At 39.6% G+C, this 19,704-nt stretch overlaps 1 protein-coding gene across 1 annotated transcript in view; it reads left to right on the forward strand.

Annotated features, from left to right (window-relative positions):
- The window catches only part of CAT (catalase), a 39,791-nt gene that overhangs the window by 12,721 nt on the left and 7,366 nt on the right, over positions 1–19,704 (forward strand). The window contains exons 2-10 of the mRNA XM_077863557.1: positions 5,612–5,783; positions 6,163–6,273; positions 7,440–7,570; positions 8,034–8,138; positions 8,741–8,866; positions 11,633–11,824; positions 12,501–12,653; positions 15,766–15,904; positions 18,718–18,848. Coding sequence (XP_077719683.1) covers positions 5,612–5,783; positions 6,163–6,273; positions 7,440–7,570; positions 8,034–8,138; positions 8,741–8,866; positions 11,633–11,824; positions 12,501–12,653; positions 15,766–15,904; positions 18,718–18,848 — 1,260 coding nt within the window. The remainder of the gene's footprint in view (positions 1–5,611; positions 5,784–6,162; positions 6,274–7,439; positions 7,571–8,033; positions 8,139–8,740; positions 8,867–11,632; positions 11,825–12,500; positions 12,654–15,765; positions 15,905–18,717; positions 18,849–19,704) is intronic.

The raw sequence follows: 19,704 nt of genomic DNA on the forward strand, positions 1-19,704 counted from the left end.
ATAGCTGCTTTGGGGTGCCGGGGTGTCTCCGTCGGTTAAGCATCTGCCTTCGGCTCATGTCCTGATCCCGGGGTTCTGGGATCGAGCCCCGCATCAGGTTCCCTGCTCAATGGGGAGTCTACTTCTCCCTCTCTCTCTCTACCCCTACCCCCTGCTTGTGCTCTCTCTCCCCCCCCCTCTCTCGGATAAATAAATAAATAAAATCTTAAAAAAAAATAAAAATAGCTGCTTTTGAGTTGGATTTTAAGACCACACTTTCCCAGCTTTGAACGAACATCTATTTTCATTGAATCTGAGATGCTGTGTACCGTGAAATGTGCCAGTATTCTATACACTACTTAGGAAGACAAAAAACCTCGCCTGTCCCAACCCGGACTCATTGCTAAGATGCCACAGATAGCAAGACATACCCCAGTTTTAAAGATCTTAAAACTATTAAAAAATTGCGTATGTTTATCATTAATGCACTAACGGTAGTTAACATTAAAGAGCCTGTGCTCAGCAGCAGCCCATTCTCTGAGTTATCATTATTTCTCTGGAGAAAGAAACTGGAGAAGAGGAGTCTTCTTTAGGGACTTTCCTCATAAAAATGATTTGCATCTATCATGTTTCTTTGTTTTTAGAAGTAGTTATTTTAAGCTGATGATGTGGTACGTTAACTCCAAATGAAAATTTCAGTTTTTAAATTTTACCCGAGCAAGTGAAAACTAAGCATAATTTAAGGACTTTTTAGAAAGTAATTAGAAAGGTGATTAGAAGTGGATACTTGTGGTGATACAGTCCCTTCATTAAAAATGTTTTTTATGACGTGAAGGTGTATCACATTGCCTTAAGTCAATACAAAATGTAGATAATTTGAAAAACTTCTGATATTTGATTAGATGTAGGCAAGGAATTTCTGACTTAAAAATTAATTTAGGAAAGAAAAAAGAAATCTAAAGAAAATTTAAATGACCTGTAATTATATCCCCTAAATTCTACGATCATTTCACTGTTATTGAAGTTTTTCTGTGGGTAAAATTCTTAATGGTGGCATAATATTTCATTAATTAACCCTTCCTTTATTTTTGTGTATTTAAGCTACCCATCAGCTTTTGCTGCAGTAAATAATATAACATTTAATACCGCCGTAGACTGTGAGCTCCACGAGAGCAGGAATGTTGATGTTTGCTGCTGTAATGTAATCCCCAGCACCTAAGACAGGGTAGGGACTCCCTAAACACTTTTGGAATGCTGTTGGGTGAAATTACTCTAAATCTTAATGTGCACATTTTTCCTGACTCTAAATCCACCTGGAGAATAGAAAAGGGAAGCTAGAGTGGTGATTTAATTTCTTATTTTGTAGTATTTTTGAAGACATAGTTGGAATATAGCATCCCCCAAGGTAAGCACATGCATTAAATAACTGCTTTTCATTCCTTTTTGTCTTGGGTTCTGTGAGAGGGGACCCTTAATTCAGGTTGTCCATTTTTACTTCCCTATGACATAAAGATGAGAAAAGAGGGCATTATGAGGTAAGACCGCTGCTTACACCAAGATATTATCTTATTTCCCTAAAGCCTTGCACTTTTTTTTCCCCCAGAAATTATGTTTAAAAATTTGCTTTCCACGGTCCATTCCCCCACTCTTCGTTTTATTTAATACAGCTTCATTGCATTAACTTTTTTCTTCTCAGCAAATATATGACATCCTTCTCCTCACCTTCTAATAAATACTCTCTTCTGTTTGGTTCACGTGGGTTTCTCTCATCAAATGTTGCCCTAAACAGCCCTTGAAGTTGGGGATCTTTGTATTCTAGTCTTTGTCCTCCTGTTGGACTCCCGTGTTGCTCACCCTGTTGAAGCTCTTCCTGCCATACTTGTTTTGAAGGCGGATCACATGTACATTAGTGTGTATGAGGAAGGCTGTTAAAAATTAGGACTGTTGATCTGTTAGAGCAAGGAGGAGAGGCCGGATGCTACATTTGTAAGGTAGAAAGCCAGGTTCACCTAGTGGAGGACATTCTTGTGTTGGGTGGGAGGGAGGCCCCATGACGGCATAATTCCAGTATTCTCGCTCCCAACTTTCCTTGAGTTTGGCCCATGAAGTGAGACCACCTCATTCTTTAGTTCTCCACCCAGCCATTTTCGTCTACCTTGCTGCGCATGTGCCTTCTCTGGGCATGGTTTTTATTCTTGACCATACCACTCTGACCTGGTCGTGCGGAGAGGGCATGTGATATGCTTTTATTGCTTTCCTGAGTGATGTAAATGATCACTCTGACCTGTTTACCTTTCCTTCTCCCAAACTTCTTGGTATCCTGTGTCCTACTTCTCTCCTTTATGCGATGTCTTATCTATCTATCTATCTATCTATCTATCTATCTATCTATTTCCTCTAGTGCTGTGTTTATATGTTCAAAAAGGGCATGGTAAGGTGTGGACAGATTGTTTGCTCAGACTCTTTTATTATTCTAATTGTGGATCATTCCAAAGCTTTAAGTCAGTTGCACTTAATCCTGGCTTCACTTAGGAATCACCTGGGGAGCTCAAAAAAATCCCAATGCCCAGGCCTCACCCAGACTAATTGTATTGGAAATCTCCAGGGGGATGACCCAGCTAAGTCTATGAATTAAAAAGCTCCTCCGGTGATTCCAGTGACAGCCAACATGGAAACTCAAGGTTTTAGGTTTAAACTAAAAGGGAAGTTCTACAATTTTCTCTTTCCTTATTCTGATTCATTTTCTCCTTTTTTTAAAAATAAATTTATTTTTTATTGGTGTTCAATTTACCAACATACAGAATAACACCCAGTGCTCATCCCGTCAAGTGCCCCCCTCAGTGCCCGTCACCCATTCACCCCCACCCCCCGCCCCCCTCCCCTTCCACCACCCCTAGTTCGTTTCCCAGAGTTAGGAGTCTCTCATGTTCTGTCTCCCTCTCTGATATTTCCCACTCATTTTTCTCCTTTCTCCTTTATTCCCTTTCACTATTTTTATATTCCCCAAATGAATGAGACCATATGATGTTTGTCCTTCTCCGATTGACTTACTTCACTCAGCATAATACCCTCCAGTTCCATCCACGTCGAAGCAAATGGTGGGTATTTGTCGTTTCTAATGGCTGAGGAATATTCCATTGTATACGTAAACCACATCTTCTTTATCCATTGACACCGAGGCTCCTTCCACAGTTTGGCTATTGTGGACATTGCTGCTATAAACATTGGGGTGCAGGTGTCCGGGCGTTTCACTGCATCTGTATCTTTGGGGTAAATCCCCAGCAGAGCAATTGCTGGGTCGTAGGGCAGATCTAGTTTTAACTCTTTAAGGAACCTCCACACTGCATTCCAGAGTGGCTGCACCAGTTCCCATTCCCACCAACAGTGTAAGAGGGTTCCCCTTTCTCCACATCTCTCCAACATTTGCTGTTTCCTGTCTTGTTAATTTTCCCCATTCTCACTGGTGTGAGGTGGTATCTCATTGTGGTTTTGATTTATATTTCCCTGATGGCCAGTGACGTGGAGCATTTTCTCATGTGCATGTTGGCCATGTCTGTGTCTTCCTCTGTGAGATTTCTGTTCATGTCTTTTGCCCATTTCATGATTGGATTGTTTCTTTGCTGTTGAGTTTCATAAGTTCTTTATAGATCTTGGATACTAGCCCTTTATCTGATACGTCATTTGCAAATATCTTCTCCCATTCTGTAGGTTGTCTTTTAGTTTTGTTGACTGTTTCTTTTGCTGTGCAAAAGCTTCTTATCTTGATGAAGTCCCAATAGTTCATTTTTGCTTTTGTTTCTCTTGCCTTCATGGATGTATCTTGCAAGAGGTTACTGTGGCCGAGTTCAAAAAGGGTGTTGCCTGTGTTCTCCTCTAGGATTTTGATGGATTCTTGTCTCACAGTTAGATCTTTCATCCATTTTGAGTTTATCTTTGTGTATGGTGCAAGAGAGTGGTCTAGTTTCATTCTTCTGCATGTGGATGTCCAATTTTCCCAGCACCATTTATTGAAGAGACTGTCTTTTTTCCAGTGGATAGTCTTTCCTCCTTTGTCAAGTATTAGTTGACCATAAAGTTGAGGGTCCACTTCTGGATTCTCTATTCTGTTCCATTGATCTATGTGTCTGTTTTTGTGCCAGTACCACACTGTCTTGATGACCAAGCCACGTATTAATTCTGAGAGATAGTTGTTTCTGGTCTATTTTGCAGATGAAGAATTGAGATTCAGAAATAGTAAGTAATATTGATTGGCAGAGCTCTAAGTCAGACCCAGGCTCTGGGATGCCAGCACTCACGGTTTCTCTGAGGTTCCATGTTGGCCTCTTCTCATTTCAATGTGAACAGAACTCTAGTGGGTGGGGGGAGGGGTTCCTACTGTGTGTAGGAATCTTATTTATTCATTCTGAAGATTCCAAGATCTCTTTTCAGTGCCTTTTCCCAAAGAGCTCATGGTATTTTTATAGTTTTTAAAGTGATCCCCTCCTATCAATATCCCCTTCTAGGGAAGAAGAGATAAATATTGACTTTATTTTAATATTCAGAACAGGTGTACCTGGAGAGGAAGAGTTAACACTCCGTTCCAAGTTTGTGAAACTTCCGTGCATAATCCTTTTCTGGGCACGTGAAGTTAGACTTTCATTCACTAGACCTTTTTGAGTTGTTCTCCCAGAATGGAGCTATCTTAGCTTTGCTTCACCCACACATCTCCCTTAGGTTTCCCAGTAGCCAGGGGAAGACATTGGAGAGGCAGTTGTCCCTGGTCACGAGTAGAGGGTATGACCAAGATAATGAGCCAAGATCATGTGAAAGGCTGCTTAGGATCATTAATTTAAAAATGTTGCTGCTCCCATCCTAGAGAAGGGACAGCTGATAGGCTGATATTAGAGAATTTGGTGGATTAAAAAACTAATTCTTTGTTACAGTAAAATAACCTATCCCATTTCAGGGACATTTGACATCTTTAGAAAGTTAATACTATAATCCATTTTACCAGTAACTATTTTCAGTGACAATAAAAGCTATTGACTTTTTCGTTTTTTTTGTTGTTGTTGTTGTTTATTTGTTTTTTTTGTTTTGCAATTGGAAAGAGATGTTGCAAATGCAAAGAGCTGGCATATGCTGCTTGAGAGAAATGAACACGCCATATGGGATGACTCCCTTGAACATCTGTATCAGTCAGAAAGCATCTGCAAGTTCCAAATAAAGCCTTAAGCAGCATGGCTTCTCCAGAGACCATCTTCTCACCATCAGTTTGAACATTCAGTGTGTTAAGCACATAGGATCCCTTTGGGTGGGGGGTTCCCTCTCTGGGGATTTCCTGTGTGGAGCCCAGTGGCTGCATCTAGAGCAGGGCTGAGCAAGTTGGCAGCTTATTTAGCCATCTTTCTGCTCTTCAGAGCAGATTTCTTAGCAGTTGGTGTTGAGATTTTTCAAGGATTTCTGAGACTGGACTCTGAATTTCAGGCGGTGGCATATCTTGGCAGTATTTCAGCACTTCGGACACAGGAAATTTAAAAAGAGTGATCAGAGGGTATAAAAATTGGAAAACAGTGTGCCCTCTGACAATGTAAATAACGGTTTGATTATACTGACTCTTCCACACTCTTTGTCCTTTTGTGTTTTATCCACTCAGAAACCTGATGTCCTGACCACCGGGGGCGGTAATCCAATAGGAGACAAACTTAATGTGATGACAGCAGGGCCTCGGGGGCCCCTTCTTGTTCAGGATGTGGTTTTCACTGATGAAATGGCTCACTTTGACCGGGAGAGAATCCCTGAGAGAGTCGTGCACGCTAAAGGAGCAGGTGAGAGCCTTGTTTATTTGCTGTAAAAGGATTGTTTCATAACACCTGGGTTAAAAATTACTTCTCACAGAGTTGAAGCTCCTTTAGCAGAAGTGGCAAGTCTCCATTCTTGGGGGAAAGGGGAAAAAAAAGTCCACTGAGGGAATTCATAATTAAATGATGGGTATTTCTCCAGATTGAATGGTATAGCACTGAGGGCTTTGCATTTTGACCCCATCATTTTGTGTTTGGACATCTAGCTCCCCTTTTCCTGTCCTCTTGGAAGCTCCCAAAAGGCCAGTGCTACCCTATCAGTTTCTCTTGTCACCTAGATGCTCATTGAGGGCCCAGTGGTCTGCGATGGTCTCACGCGTGAGGACTTCTGTGTCTTTCTCATTAGGGGCTTTTGGCTACTTCGAGGTCACACATGACATTACCAAATACTCCAAAGCAAAGGTGTTTGAGCATATTGGAAAGAGGACCCCCATTGCAGTTCGATTCTCCACTGTTGGTAAGTCCGTCTGTTTACGTGACTGGCATTGCATAACTCAACCCTGTATCTTACTTGGGGCATTTATTTTTATTGATTGATTGATTTTTAATCTTATTTTATTTAAATTCAATGAACTAACATGTAGTGTATCATTAGTTTCAGATCAGTGATTCATCAGTTGCATACAACACCCAGTGCTCATTACATCATGTGCCCTCCTTAATGTCCATCACCCAGTTACCCCATCCCCCAACCTATTTGGGGTATTTACACATACATTTCAAGGAAAGCCTATTAGAAGATAGAATAAATCATTTCTCCAAATGATAGCCAGGTTTTACAGTAGAAAAAATATTTTGAGACAGGCAGGAAGTTACTTTTAATTGTTTGCTGAGGTCTTAGGAAATCACACTTAGGCAGAGGCCACCACTGCAATTCTGTGAATTTGGAAAGAGCTTTCCTACAAGTGCTTGCCTCAGATGGAAATGTGGAGTGGGGGCACTTATTCAGCAACCTCAACAGCTGACCTTTCTTGGGAATTAACTCTGTGCCATCCATGGTCAGACGCTTTACAGACAGTAGCTATAACCTCATCTGTAGATTCACTTTGCAAGGTGGCGTTATTTCTATTTCAGAGGTGAAGTGATTTTTTTCAGTAGTGTTAGTACGAACTAGATCTATCATGCTACATCTCAACACAGCACCATGCAGGATTAATTCTGTTTCTCCTTTAGTCTATGTTTCTAGATTCTTAAGAATCTATATTTTCATTCATTTTCTTAATATTAGTCTCATAATTTTGACAACTCACTTATTCTCCTTATTTACTACCTTAATCTTTATAATTATTTTCTTCCTTTATCTTTTTTTTTTTTTCTTCCTTTATCTTAATTAAAAATTTAATTACCTGTTTGGACAAAGCTATCTTATGTGAAATGGATAATCTTTTGAGCTTTTACAGTTATGTACTCTCTTATTACTTGCAATTAATTCTGTTGTTTAATTTGTGGACTGAATTAGCTGGTAGGTGGTAGAGATAATAACCCAGGTACTTAAATACCTAGTTTCCTTTGAGGAAGTAGAGTGGAAAGGATAGATCCCAATGTTTCTTTGTGATGTTAGGTTTGTTGGATGCCAAGTACTCTTGGCTTATGCTTAATTTTCTTCCCATTTGAATTTTCTAGCTGGAGAATCAGGCTCGGCTGACACAGTTCGTGACCCTCGTGGGTTTGCAGTGAAATTTTACACAGAGGATGGTAATTGGGATCTTGTTGGAAATAACACCCCCATTTTCTTCATCAGAGATGCCATATTGGTAGGTGATAAAGTATCTTGCACTCTACAAATGTTTGATTTAAATTGATTTCAAACACCTTACATTGACTGGCATTTGAGGAGAAGCCCTGAGAAAAGCAGAAAAAAGAATTTGGGTTGGCTGGATTGCCTTTTTAAGCACATTTTTCTGTATTTAATATCCTTCTTATAAAATCAAATAACAGTTACTGTTGGTCTTCAGTTTGGCATTTCAAGATTCACTGACTTCGTGGGAATTGGCCCAGTTTTCCTTGTAGAGTCTGGAAGATCAGTACAAAGAAACACTTTGTCCTGGAAGTGTATAGAGGGTAAATTTCATTTTAGGGTTTGGCACTGTAAAATTCTAGGATTATCTTGTTCAGAGTTTTAATCCCTAAGCCTACCAATAGGCAATGTATAATGTAAGATGATAATTCCTATAAACTTAATTTTGGGATTTTTACCCCCTCTTTTTCTGTTTATAGTTTCCGTCCTTTATCCATAGTCAAAAGAGAAACCCTCAAACACACCTGAAGGATCCGGACATGGTCTGGGACTTCTGGAGCCTGCGCCCTGAGTCTCTGCACCAGGTGGGAACTCTTCTTTTCCATTCTATTATAATGCTTTACCGGCAATAGAACTGTTAATTTTGCTTCATCATGTGTTTCTCCAGTTTTGGCTATCTCATTGGACTTGGTTTCTACTTTCTTTTTGGGAGGCTTGCTCAGATTTCTTGACCCTGAAGAGTGTTATGACTGATTTTATTAATCTTCCCCCACTCATAGACCTTAAGGGATGCTAGAAACATTGTCAACTGATATTTAACAATATTAAGGATTAAAGTCTCTAGTACAAAGTAGAGCTCTTTGTATTAGGGAAAGACGGGAAAAGTGTTGCCAAACATATTTACTGTTAAAATTGATTTTGAATGACAAGTTAGGCTACCTTTCAGATTTGTTTTTGCTATTCCTTATTGAATTTTGAGCCATGAGGCTAATGATTTACATATCATTCTGCTTTAAAATTCTTATTATTTTGTATAAATGATACTAATGATAACCTTTTTTATGGGAACTTGGTTAGCGTGTTCCATGTCATTAAGAGATTCTTTGGAAATTTAGGAATATCTTAAAAATCTAGGATATTTTGATTGAAATGGAAAGATTTAAGGCATTATTTTTCTGTTCCTTAGGTTTCCTTCTTGTTCAGTGATCGAGGGATTCCAGATGGACACAGGCACATGAATGGATATGGATCACATACTTTTAAGCTGGTTAATGCAGCGGGAGAGGCGGTTTATTGCAAATTCCATTATAAGGTACATAATGCCTTTGGGGCAGAGGGTACAAGGCTCCTATCACCCACATCTCTTTACTTCTCATGAGGATTGGGCAAAGATCAAGGCTCCTCCCCCCTTTCCCCTACCTCCACTCCAAAGGCTGAGAGTTGGCTGAGAGTTGACTGATCCAGTTGACTAGGACCATGACTCTTCTTTTGGCTCCGCCCAAGTGAATGCACACTGCCCAGTTAGGGGAGCTCTGTGGGCTCTCTTTGGTCTCCTCTTTCCATATGACCAGAGGGTAGGAGTACACAGCTGCTGGCAGTGGTCAGGCTTTCTTCTTCTGAGCCCTGGAGCAATGCATAAATATTTGGGAAAATGCTCATTTAATGCTGGTTCTCTGGTTTAATGTTTTTAGTGCTGGCAGGTGAATATCCATTCTTCCTGAAGAGGGAAGACCTAAGGTTTGGTTTTGGGCTCAAATGTAAGGAAATAATATATAGGCCTCCAGGCTATGTGAAAGGAGATTTCTACCAGGTTTAGTCTAGCTTCTAGACTTCTTTGTTGGGGTTTAGAGTCAAGCCTTAGCAAACAGTAAAGTATTCTGTGGCTTTGCCTTTTGTAGCCCTGACTCATCTTGCTGAGCATAGGTATCTTTGGTGGTCCAGGGAGGGGGCTGTGGCAGAAATGGGGCATTCCTGTCTGTAATTCCAATCTCACCGTGACTTTCAATGTCTGAGACTACCTTTACAGAAGCATTTCTCATAACTTTTTAACTCCTCCATCCATTTGTTTAAGTAGTGTTTATCAAAAGTATGTTATGAACAGGCAAAAAAAGTAATCAATTACAAATGTAAGAAAATAAAAATTGTTTTTTTTTCATTTATTTTCATATAATCATATCAAACAAGTTAACTTTGGGGGAAGCCTTAAGAACATTTTAATTAACTGAAGTGTTTTAAAGGGCTCTCTCTTATTATGATCTTGGCATTTGTTATAGTAAGCAGTATTCTCAGAGAACTCTAGAAGGTTATATTTAAAAAAAAAAACAAAACAAAACACCTCTGGTTGCCTAAGAACATGTTTCCAAATGCTACTGCTAAAATAAGCGCATACCAGAAGTGGACTCAGGACAAATATAGTCTCCTTCTTAGTGGTGTCTACCCAAGACCTGTTTTCCTGTCTTGTCTTAATCTTTATCTGAACAACTTATGTAAGTATCTCAAACAGGAAAACTATCTCCCCTCTTTATACTTGTAACTTGGGTGTATAATCTTTGGCCAGGAACAGTTTTAAGCAAGAGTTGCCTCATTGGCTTGTAACTGCCAAAGGGAGCAGTGTTGTGTCACCAAGAACAGGCTAAATGACTGTGTCTGAGGGACCCGCGTGGTGGTGGCTTTAATAATGTGACTTGGTCACTTTATTAAAAGTTCTCTGTGCTCCAGCTTTGTCACTGTAAAATTGGGATAATAATAGCAGCTGTCCCTGATCCTGGAAGGATTGGATTGCTTATGGGTCTGTTTGGCAGAGAGTCCTGGGGGAGCCTGAGACCTATTTGGATGTATCAGTCTGGAATTATTCTGATCTATGATTAGTCTTTCCTAAGCCCAAGGGATTCAGTTAAAATCAGAAAAGTATTGCAATATTATTGCACAATTTAATGTATTAGCTCTCCAGTGATCTGCAGATGGTGATCTCCATTTTTAAATCTGGAAGGTGACTGTATTTCTGGTCTGATAGTGAGAAGGGTTCAAATCTTGCCCCTGGATAGAAAGACTTGAGATTTCTGTGGTAGAGTTTCATAGTTGACTTTGCTGAGGCAGTCTTTTCCATGCTTGGCTTGTGAGGGTCTTTCAGAATTAAGATACAGGTGAGAATCAGTTGAAAGGCAATAGGGTGTGATAGTAGGAGCGCTAGTGGCAGTGACTAACTTAGTTAATGGCTTGCTTGGGAAGTCAAAATAAGAATTTTGCCTGCTCATAGTCAGAGAAGTAGTTCAGAGCAGCTCTACTGAAGTTCTTTTCAGCTGTATGAACTGTGATTCTATGACTTCTCAAAAAAAATAAAAGGAAGAGAATGGGAGTGGAGGTATGGTAGCTAGCACAATCTCATTAATTGATTTGAGCTCTTACAAAACAACTGAAAAATTATGCAGAAAAATAATTATGTGCCTATTTTAAAAATACCTTTTGACTTTTTTTTTTCCTGATTTGGAAAGTACCATAATTCTAAAACTTCAAATAATAACCACTCTGAAGAACCATTTTTAGTTATTCAAGAAATTAGATGGTAGAGTTACTGTATGACCTGGCAACTTTATTTCAAGACTTTCAAGACTAAAAAAATCCACTAAAAAAAAAATAAATAAATAAAATAAAATAAATCCACCAAATTGGACACTTTAAAATGGTACATTTGATGTTATATATGTTTTATTCCTAATTTTTTTCGCTTTTCTGAAGACAGTAGTACAGCATTCTTTACATGGGTGAGAAATTGAAAATAAAATATATGTTAACAATTAAAAAATTTCAAGTAATATAGGCTACAGAAAGGGAAAGATAGGACAAATTATAAATATGAAATGTATATACAGATGCCCTGGATATTTGAAAGAATCAAGATAACCAAGTAGAATTTCTTGTTGATGAATTCCTCTCTGTATCAGATTTAAACAGTGGAATTGTTACTAGGAAAATCCAGTCTTTGAGTTGTGTTGCTCATCATCCTTCAGTGCATAACTGATTAAAGGTCCGTAACTTTGCCAATGCATTTCAGTTTGAGCTGCTTTCTCTCATTCTGTAGACTGACCAGGGCATCAAAAACCTTTCTGTTGAAGACGCAGCAAGACTTTCTCATGAAGATCCTGACTACGGCCTCCGGGATCTTTTCAATGCCATTGCCACAGGCAACTACCCCTCCTGGACATTTTATATCCAAGTCATGACTTTTAGTCAGGCAGAAACTTTTCCATTCAATCCATTTGATCTTACCAAGGTAAGTCCCTTAGCAACCAAATTTTCTTTTTTAAGTCTCTTTGTACCTAATTTGACAAATTCCAGTCAAGTATTCATAACGATAGAGAAGTCCTGTACAAAATGCAGTAGGGCCGCTTTGGATTTTCCTGGCCTGTGCATCTCACTTCTAGTTCGCGTTTGCTAAGTTCATTGAGTTCCTTGAAGTGGCTTGATATATCATTATTAGCAGGGAACAGATCTTGCAAAGCTAATGTCCATTTTGCCCAGGGAAGATGTCAGTATTTACTGTTAATGTTGTGAAAGATTCAACCGGTGTACTACCTGAAGTTCTTTTTCACTTTACTGGATTAACAAATTATTTTCACTTATTATCATTATATTGTATTAGAAAGTTGGTATTTCATTATATTATATGGCTTCACTATATTAGAAAGGTAGTATTTTTAAAAATATTTTATTTATTTATTTGAGCAAGCACAAGCAAGGTGGGAAGGGCAGAGGGAGGAAAAGGAGGCTCCCCACTGAATGGGGAGCCCGGGGCTCTATCCCAGGATCCAAGGATCATAACCTGAGATGAAGGCAGATGCTGAACTGGTTGAGCCATGCAGGTGCCCCCAAATCTGTCATTTTTAATGAGTGCTTTAATTTCCTTTAGTTGGTTGTCTGATAATTGTGAATATGACATTTATTTTTAGATTTGGCCTCACCAAGACTACCCTCTTATCCCAGTTGGTAAACTGGTCTTAAACCGGAATCCAGTTAATTACTTCGCTGAGGTTGAACAGATGGCATTTGACCCAAGCAACATGCCACCTGGCATTGAGCCCAGCCCTGACAAAATGCTTCAGGTAAACCTGGTGGATTGAGATGTTCTGAGGCAGGAGTGCAGGAGTGGACACAGGCAAATGCGTGCGTGCCTGTGCACACACACACATACATGTGCTGTAATTTGGCATGACCTTTATAAAAAGAATTAACTAGAACACCACTTAAATTTAATTAATCTTGCGGGTCTACCTAAGCATCCTGACATTATAAAATTACAGTATAAAGAGGATTTCATAGTATGTTAAGACTTTGACATTTAGTCTCTTAATTTAAAAGAAGTGACATCAGAAATGCCTCCGGTATTTGTAGAGTAAAGCACTCTTTGTTCAGTCTGTCATTGATGGGAGGGAATATTGTTAATTGGCCAGTATAACTTGATTCATTTCCCCTCCCATGGTGATGCTTGAATTTTTCCATCTGTAAAAAGAGACTGGAGATGCTTTTTATGAGCTGAACGTATGTCACCAGTGATTGAAAGCAGCAGGTCAGTCTAACCATTTGTTTCAGTCATGTTCCTACACAGTCACTATTTTTTCATCACTCTACTAGGCTCTTTCAGGAGTAGAAAGAGTGAAAAATACTTTTTTTGGACCAGAAATCAGTAGGCAAAGAATTGGCTTAATAATTATTGAATAAATCAATCTCTTGTGTTTTTGGACTCTGACCTCGAAACAAAGGTTAAAGATTATTATGCTAGATCGGACCACGGCTCCTTCTTATGTAAGCGTTGGACTCCCTATGGAGACAAGCTACGATTCTGTTTTTTTTTTTTTTTAATAGTAGCATTTTTGCTTTGACATTGGGAACATTTAAGACTTTTATAGAAAATAAGTTTTTCATTAGCTTTTAGTTCAATTTAACTTATTTATTTATTTAAGAGAGAGAGAGAGAGAGATCACCCAAATGCAAGTGAGTAGGGGCAGAGGGTAAGGGAGAGAAAGAATCTTAAGCAGGCTCTACACCCAGCATGGGGCCGATGTGGGGCTCAGTCTCACAACCTTGAGATCGTGACCTGAACTGGAATCAAGAGTTGGATGCTTAACTGACTGAGCCACCCAGGGGCCGCTTAACTAATATAAATTGAACACCCCTGTGTGTATAATAGATTACTCTGGCTGCTGTAACAGAAGAACACAAGATAACTAGAATATAAGGCAGATTGCCATTTGAATCAGGAGAAATCTTATTAGGAGGATAATGACAAGCTTTTAAGAATGAGGTAGTGTTTGAGATGGCTTTTGAAGAATGGCTAGGATTTCAGTTTTCAATAGAGATAAAATGGGGCAGGAGAGAGACCTGAATATAGGTATGATGGACCATGTTGAGTATATTTAAACTGTAAACAGCCACTTCTTAAAGTAGAAGGAATAAGGTGGGGGTACACTGAGCATCTGTCAGGGAGGGACTTCAGTGCTTGAGTAGAGGTCTGTACAATTGTCCCTTTTAGGAAAAGAAGGTTTCTTCAGTTTTGAGAAATGTAGAACCATTCTATCAAGTAGAACCCATCCAGTTGGTGACACACAGAACAAGAGAGAACTGGAGGTTAGGGACTAAAGAAGGAAAGCCAAACAGATCATAGAGCACAAGTAGAAGTGCTTGTGTTGAAAGGAGTAAAGGAAGCCAAGCCCTGGGACTCTGGGCACCCAACCTTCCCTTGGGGTGGGAAGGGAGCTGAACCATGTGAAGGAGGTTACTGGGATTTGCCAAGGCATGAACTTGTTCCCTGGTATTGCGGGAACAGGTTAAAGAACAAATACCATCCAAATTCTTTTCCTAATCCAGGTTAACTGTGGGTCCATGGTGAGACATAGAGACAGCTAACAACACTGCGTCATACAGTTAGAAGAGCAGTGAAGCATTGGATAGAAGCCTAGGCCCAGGGAAAAGGACCACAAGTCAAATCCGTGTTCTCTGCAACAACAAATAGCAAATGTTAAAGACATTCCATTGAAACTTTTGGGAAAAAAGTCCTGAGGAAAGATGATAACTGAAATCATGCAATTCTATTAGTGAATTGAATTGTATGAATGAATCTTATAATTTCTGTCAGTGTTAATTTTGGGTATGGCAAACATATTTTAAACTTAATGTGATATCTTCTTGTTTTTTTTGTTTTGTTTTGTGAAGTGTGTTTAAAAAGTAAAAGGGCTTTATTTAGTAGGTACAGTCAAGATTCTGCCCAATCTTTCTACAACTTCTCAAGCTCAGTTTGCTGTGAGTTCTAATGCCACGGGGGCGTGTGAGGAGCCATCCAGCAGGGAAGGACAGCTGTGCTTAGTTAGCCATTTGGAGACCAGTGAGGAAACGTTTAAAGTTTTTTGTTTTAAAGATTTTATTTATTTATTCATGAGAGACACAGAGACATAGGGAGAGGACGAAGCAGGCTGCCTACGGGGAAGCCTGATGTGGGACTTGATCCTGAGACTCCAGGATCGTGCCCTGAGCCCAAGGCAGATGCTTAACCACTGAGCCACCCAGGTATCCCTAAAGTATTTTGAGCAGATAGTGATGTGATCTGCGTGGGGCCTGGGGCTAATTCTTTTGGCAGGAGTGCGTAGGACGATGATGGCGGAGGACAAGCTAGAAGTGGAGAGCCAGATAGGGGGGACTTCGAAATTGCTCTGATGGGTGCTAATGAGCATCTGGAGGTGGCAGTAGTCGTGTGGTAATGAACAGTGGTCTCAGTTACCTTTCGACCAGATCATGTTGATGAACTTTAGAGTGTTATCCAAAGCGGTAAGCCGGATCACAGTGAACAGGACATAGATTCCAGTTAGTTGGGTTCTAACAAACGTATTTTACAATGTGATACATCCTTGAGAGTAGGAAGCAATATGAGACAGAGCAGTAACTTGTTATTTGAGGGGGAAAAGGGAGTTCTTATCTAGAACAGGTGTGAAGATTTGTGGTTGTTTGGCTGTATGACGCAGAAGATTAAGGACTGTTGGGTTAGGGACAACTCATTTCATGAGAGAAGAAACTTTGCTCTTTTGGCTGGGGTGGGGTGGGGGGAATGGGCAGGGTTTGGTGGTAAACACAGTGCTTTGTGCTTGAAATTTTAGAATAAAGTTTATAGACTTGTGTTTTGTGTGTGACGGCACACTCAGTGCCTTTTTAATTTATAACTTGTAGGGTCGTCTTTTTGCCTATCCTGACACTCACCGCCACCGCCTGGGACCCAACTATCTTCAGATACCTGTGAACTGTCCTTTCCGGGCTCGAGTGGCCAACTACCAACGGGATGGCCCCATGTGCATGCTCGACAATCAGGGTAGGTCTCAGACATTCCGCTCCCCCAGGGAGGCTAGAGGGTACTGCTGGGCAAGAGGACAGAGGATGTCATACCAGGCCAGTGGTTGTCAGTCTCCTGCTCTTGAAGAGTTCCCAGGGGACCTTCTGCTCTCTGAAGCAAAGAAGGTTTAAACTGCCTGAAGACCCTTTATGCCTTTATCTCTTTGATGTTTTATTGAGAGTTCCCATCTCAGATTTGACTTGCTGCCCATCTGATAAGGAATGATGGGGGAGAAAGATCTTTTACACTGGCTGTCGTAGAGTAGCATTCAACTTAGGGGTTAGGTTTTAAAGACTCTTCACAAAGTGGGCAGCTCCTTAAATCACTCTTAAATCATGAGGACTTAGACTCTTGGAAGTGCAAAAGCCAAGAGTTCATGTTTCTTGTTTTTCATTGCCCTTTGTTGGGGTCATGGAGGAACATGTGGCTGGAGTTTTAGATGGACTGGGACAGGTTAGAATAAGGGAGACAGTAAATCAAGGGATTCGCCTTCACTTTTTTTATTTTTTACTAAATGAATGTAGTTGAATCCATGTAAATCAACTGATGAGATGAGGCTCTACTGCATTTTGTTATTTGGAGCTCATTTACCAAATTTATGATTTTTTTCTTTGAACTATTATTTTTGGTGCCATGTACAAATAGCCTCTATTTTTGATTGCTTGTTCAAATTAGAGAATGTTTAATTTTTTTCCTTCTAAGTCTCCTTAGTTTAATACAGATCTTAATTTCTTTTTCTATTTAGGACACACTTGTCTTAGTAATAGGCTGCACATTAATCCCTTCAGAAATTTTACTGATGATTTATATTTATAGCCATCGATGTCTATATTCAAAAAAAAAGTTTATTTTTCTCTGATACAAATAACACATGTGCCCTAAAGAAAATTTGGAAAATAGAAGAGAAGGAAGAGGAGGGAGAAGAAAAACCTACTTACAGCCCCAACACTCACAGGCCACAACTGTTGCATTTTGCTGTATTTTTTGCCAGTTTTTTCTGGGACTATTTTATACAGACTTAAGGTTATTTTGTTTATATAATTTTGTGCCTTGCATTTGTTACCATTATGACTAAGCCTTCTTTTTGTATTTAATGAGTTTACTTGCTCACCAGCTGATTATATTAGGTGTTGCAATACTTATGCTCTCTGAGGTTTATAGAGCTAATGGGGTGTGCCATTGCCCAAAGTAACTGATATTTCCTGTGTCTGTCTTCTGCATTTTTATTCTAAAGTTATTTTTTCCTTTCATATTTGTCAGTCCTTTTGTTATTGAGACTGGCTTTATCAGAGAGAGGCTCATGTATGTTCTGGAACTTCTTTATTAAGCACCTGCTTCATGTTTATCATTCTTGTTTACCATTATAGTGGCACATGTGTGAAAAAACTACTTAAGGATATATTTTGACACACCCTTTGCCTACTTTTAAAAGCCAAGCATTTGGGTTGTGCTCTTTAAGTTTCATGAAAGCTTAATTGTTCCCAGTAGTCAATGACTTGAAGACAACTCCCACTTTGAGTAAAGGTCAGAACTCATTTGGAGATAGCATTTTAGAAGTCCTCAAATAGGCACATTTCAAAGAGCTAATTCTTAGTGCAGAAGACCACTGTGGTGACTGATTGTTGGAGCACTTTGCCTTAGATATAGATGAGGCTGACCTAGAATGAATCCCAAGGGCTAATAATTGGGCCCCATAATAGTATGGTGTCCTCCTCCTTCCTATATGTCCTTGGTAACCTTGATTGGTGTGATGTACAGGTACCTCTAGATTATCCAGTCCGCATAATTTACTCTGGCAGTGAGCTGGTTAAAATTCCAACCTCAGACTGGTTTATTCAAAACACTTAATATGTTTCTAGGCCACTCCTGCTTAGGCAGCATGTGCTCAGGTAATTCAGCCTTCAGCCAACATCAGCTGAAGCGGTTAGGAAAATAAATATGCCAAAATGAAAAAAAAAAAAAGCCTTTTAATTTATTCCAGAAGTCAGAAAATATGTTTTGAATGCAGTTGTCATTTTTTTCTGTAAGTGCTGATATCCTAGAAATATCAACCTAAAAAACAATCCTTTTTTATTTATCTGTAGAGGGAAGTAAAAGTGAAGCTAGAATTGTGTAAAGTCATAGTCAATGAAAAGAAGATTCTCCGAGAATCTTAAAAACCTTGAAGGAATAGTGAAGTAGAGTTTTGTAATACGAATATAGTCTGCGCTGGATGGATGGAAGACACAAAACAGATCCCAGATCCCAGTTCTACTAGTAACTATCATGTGATCTTGCAGCAGGCAGTTAACATGTCAGGGCTCAGTTATGTGTCTGTAGATTAAAGGAGCAGGGCTAGAACTTTCAGTTGCTCCCAAGAATTCTGTGATTCAGTGTTGGAATTGAGCCCAAGCCCAAATGAAACTCTTAAATTTGCAGTGTATCTTTGGGTCTCCTTTTCTCTGGAGGCCAGATCAAACATACATATATATATATAAGCATATATATAGAGAGAAGAGTTTAAAGATCAGATCACTTGAAGTATTCAAGAAAACTTGAGATCTCTTTATTAAAACTCAGAGTGAGACTGCCCATGAGAACATTTGGAAGGTGGCATTATTCTTTAAGAAGCTGAGGTCCTGCCTATAGCTAAATAGGAGACATTAATATGTACAAGGCATACATATGTATTATATATGTGTGTGTATATACATGATCTATAATTACCACTTGAATTATATCTTATTACATTGACTGTAGATTTACTTCATTTTTCATCTCCCTAAGTGAATCTGTATGGTTTTCTTTTGAAGGTGGTGCTCCAAATTACTACCCCAATAGCTTTAGTGCTCCTGAACAACAGCGTTGTGTCCTAGAGCATAGCAGCCAATGTTCGCCAGATGTGCAGCGCTTCAACAGTGCCAATGAAGATAATGTCACTCAGGTAATGGCTTCTTGGGCTTCTGTGGGAGTCATTTGATCAGTTTCCTTGTCAATGTCTATATGTCCCCCTCTTTATTTTTTTCAAGATTTTATTTATTTAGAGAAAGAGCACACGTGAACGAGGCAAGGAGCAGAGAGAGATGGAGAGAAAGGATCCCAGGCAGGCTGATGCTGAGCATAGAGCCCAATGAAGGGCCGGATCTCACAACCCTGAGATCATGACCTGAGCCAAAATCAAGAGGCAGACGCTTAACCAACTGAGCCACCCAGGCACCCCCAACTCCCCCCACCTTAAAGTGTCTAATATATCTTAAATTGAATTCATGAAAGACATCTCTAATCATAAGTCAGACCCTTTATTAGATGGAGTTGAAGAGTTGTGTTACTGTGCTTTTTCAGTACAAGGTATGGAGACTCATTTCAGTTCCCCCAATTTTTATTGAAGGGATTATGGGTGGGGGCCATTGGGGAAGCAGTGACGCATAGAAATGTAAGAAGCAGGCAAATAAAGGTTAAGTATAATTACATTTAAGAAGGTAGGCAGACAGATTTAAGGGACTAGAACAGGATTCCCAGTAGCCCTTGGAGCCTCAGTAGTGAGAGCGTGGGTGTTTCTACTGTAGGACACACTGTTCACATGACTCCACTGCTTTCCACTTGTTGGCTTCTATTTTTCAGTACTGATTGCTTATCCTTGACATGTCTCCCTGAGTTTCTCCTCATTACCTCTTAGCCTCTGTTTTAACATTGCTGTGGCTTTGCTATGATGGTGGCCTAACTCTATGGCTTCTTTCTCCACCTATTACTTTTTTTTGGACCCTTTTGACACACATTCTATATCAGATTCTAGAGAGAGG

Source organism: Canis aureus, chromosome 21, assembly GCF_053574225.1.
Source record: "Canis aureus isolate CA01 chromosome 21, VMU_Caureus_v.1.0, whole genome shotgun sequence".
Taxonomy (NCBI): Eukaryota; Metazoa; Chordata; class Mammalia; order Carnivora; family Canidae; genus Canis; species Canis aureus.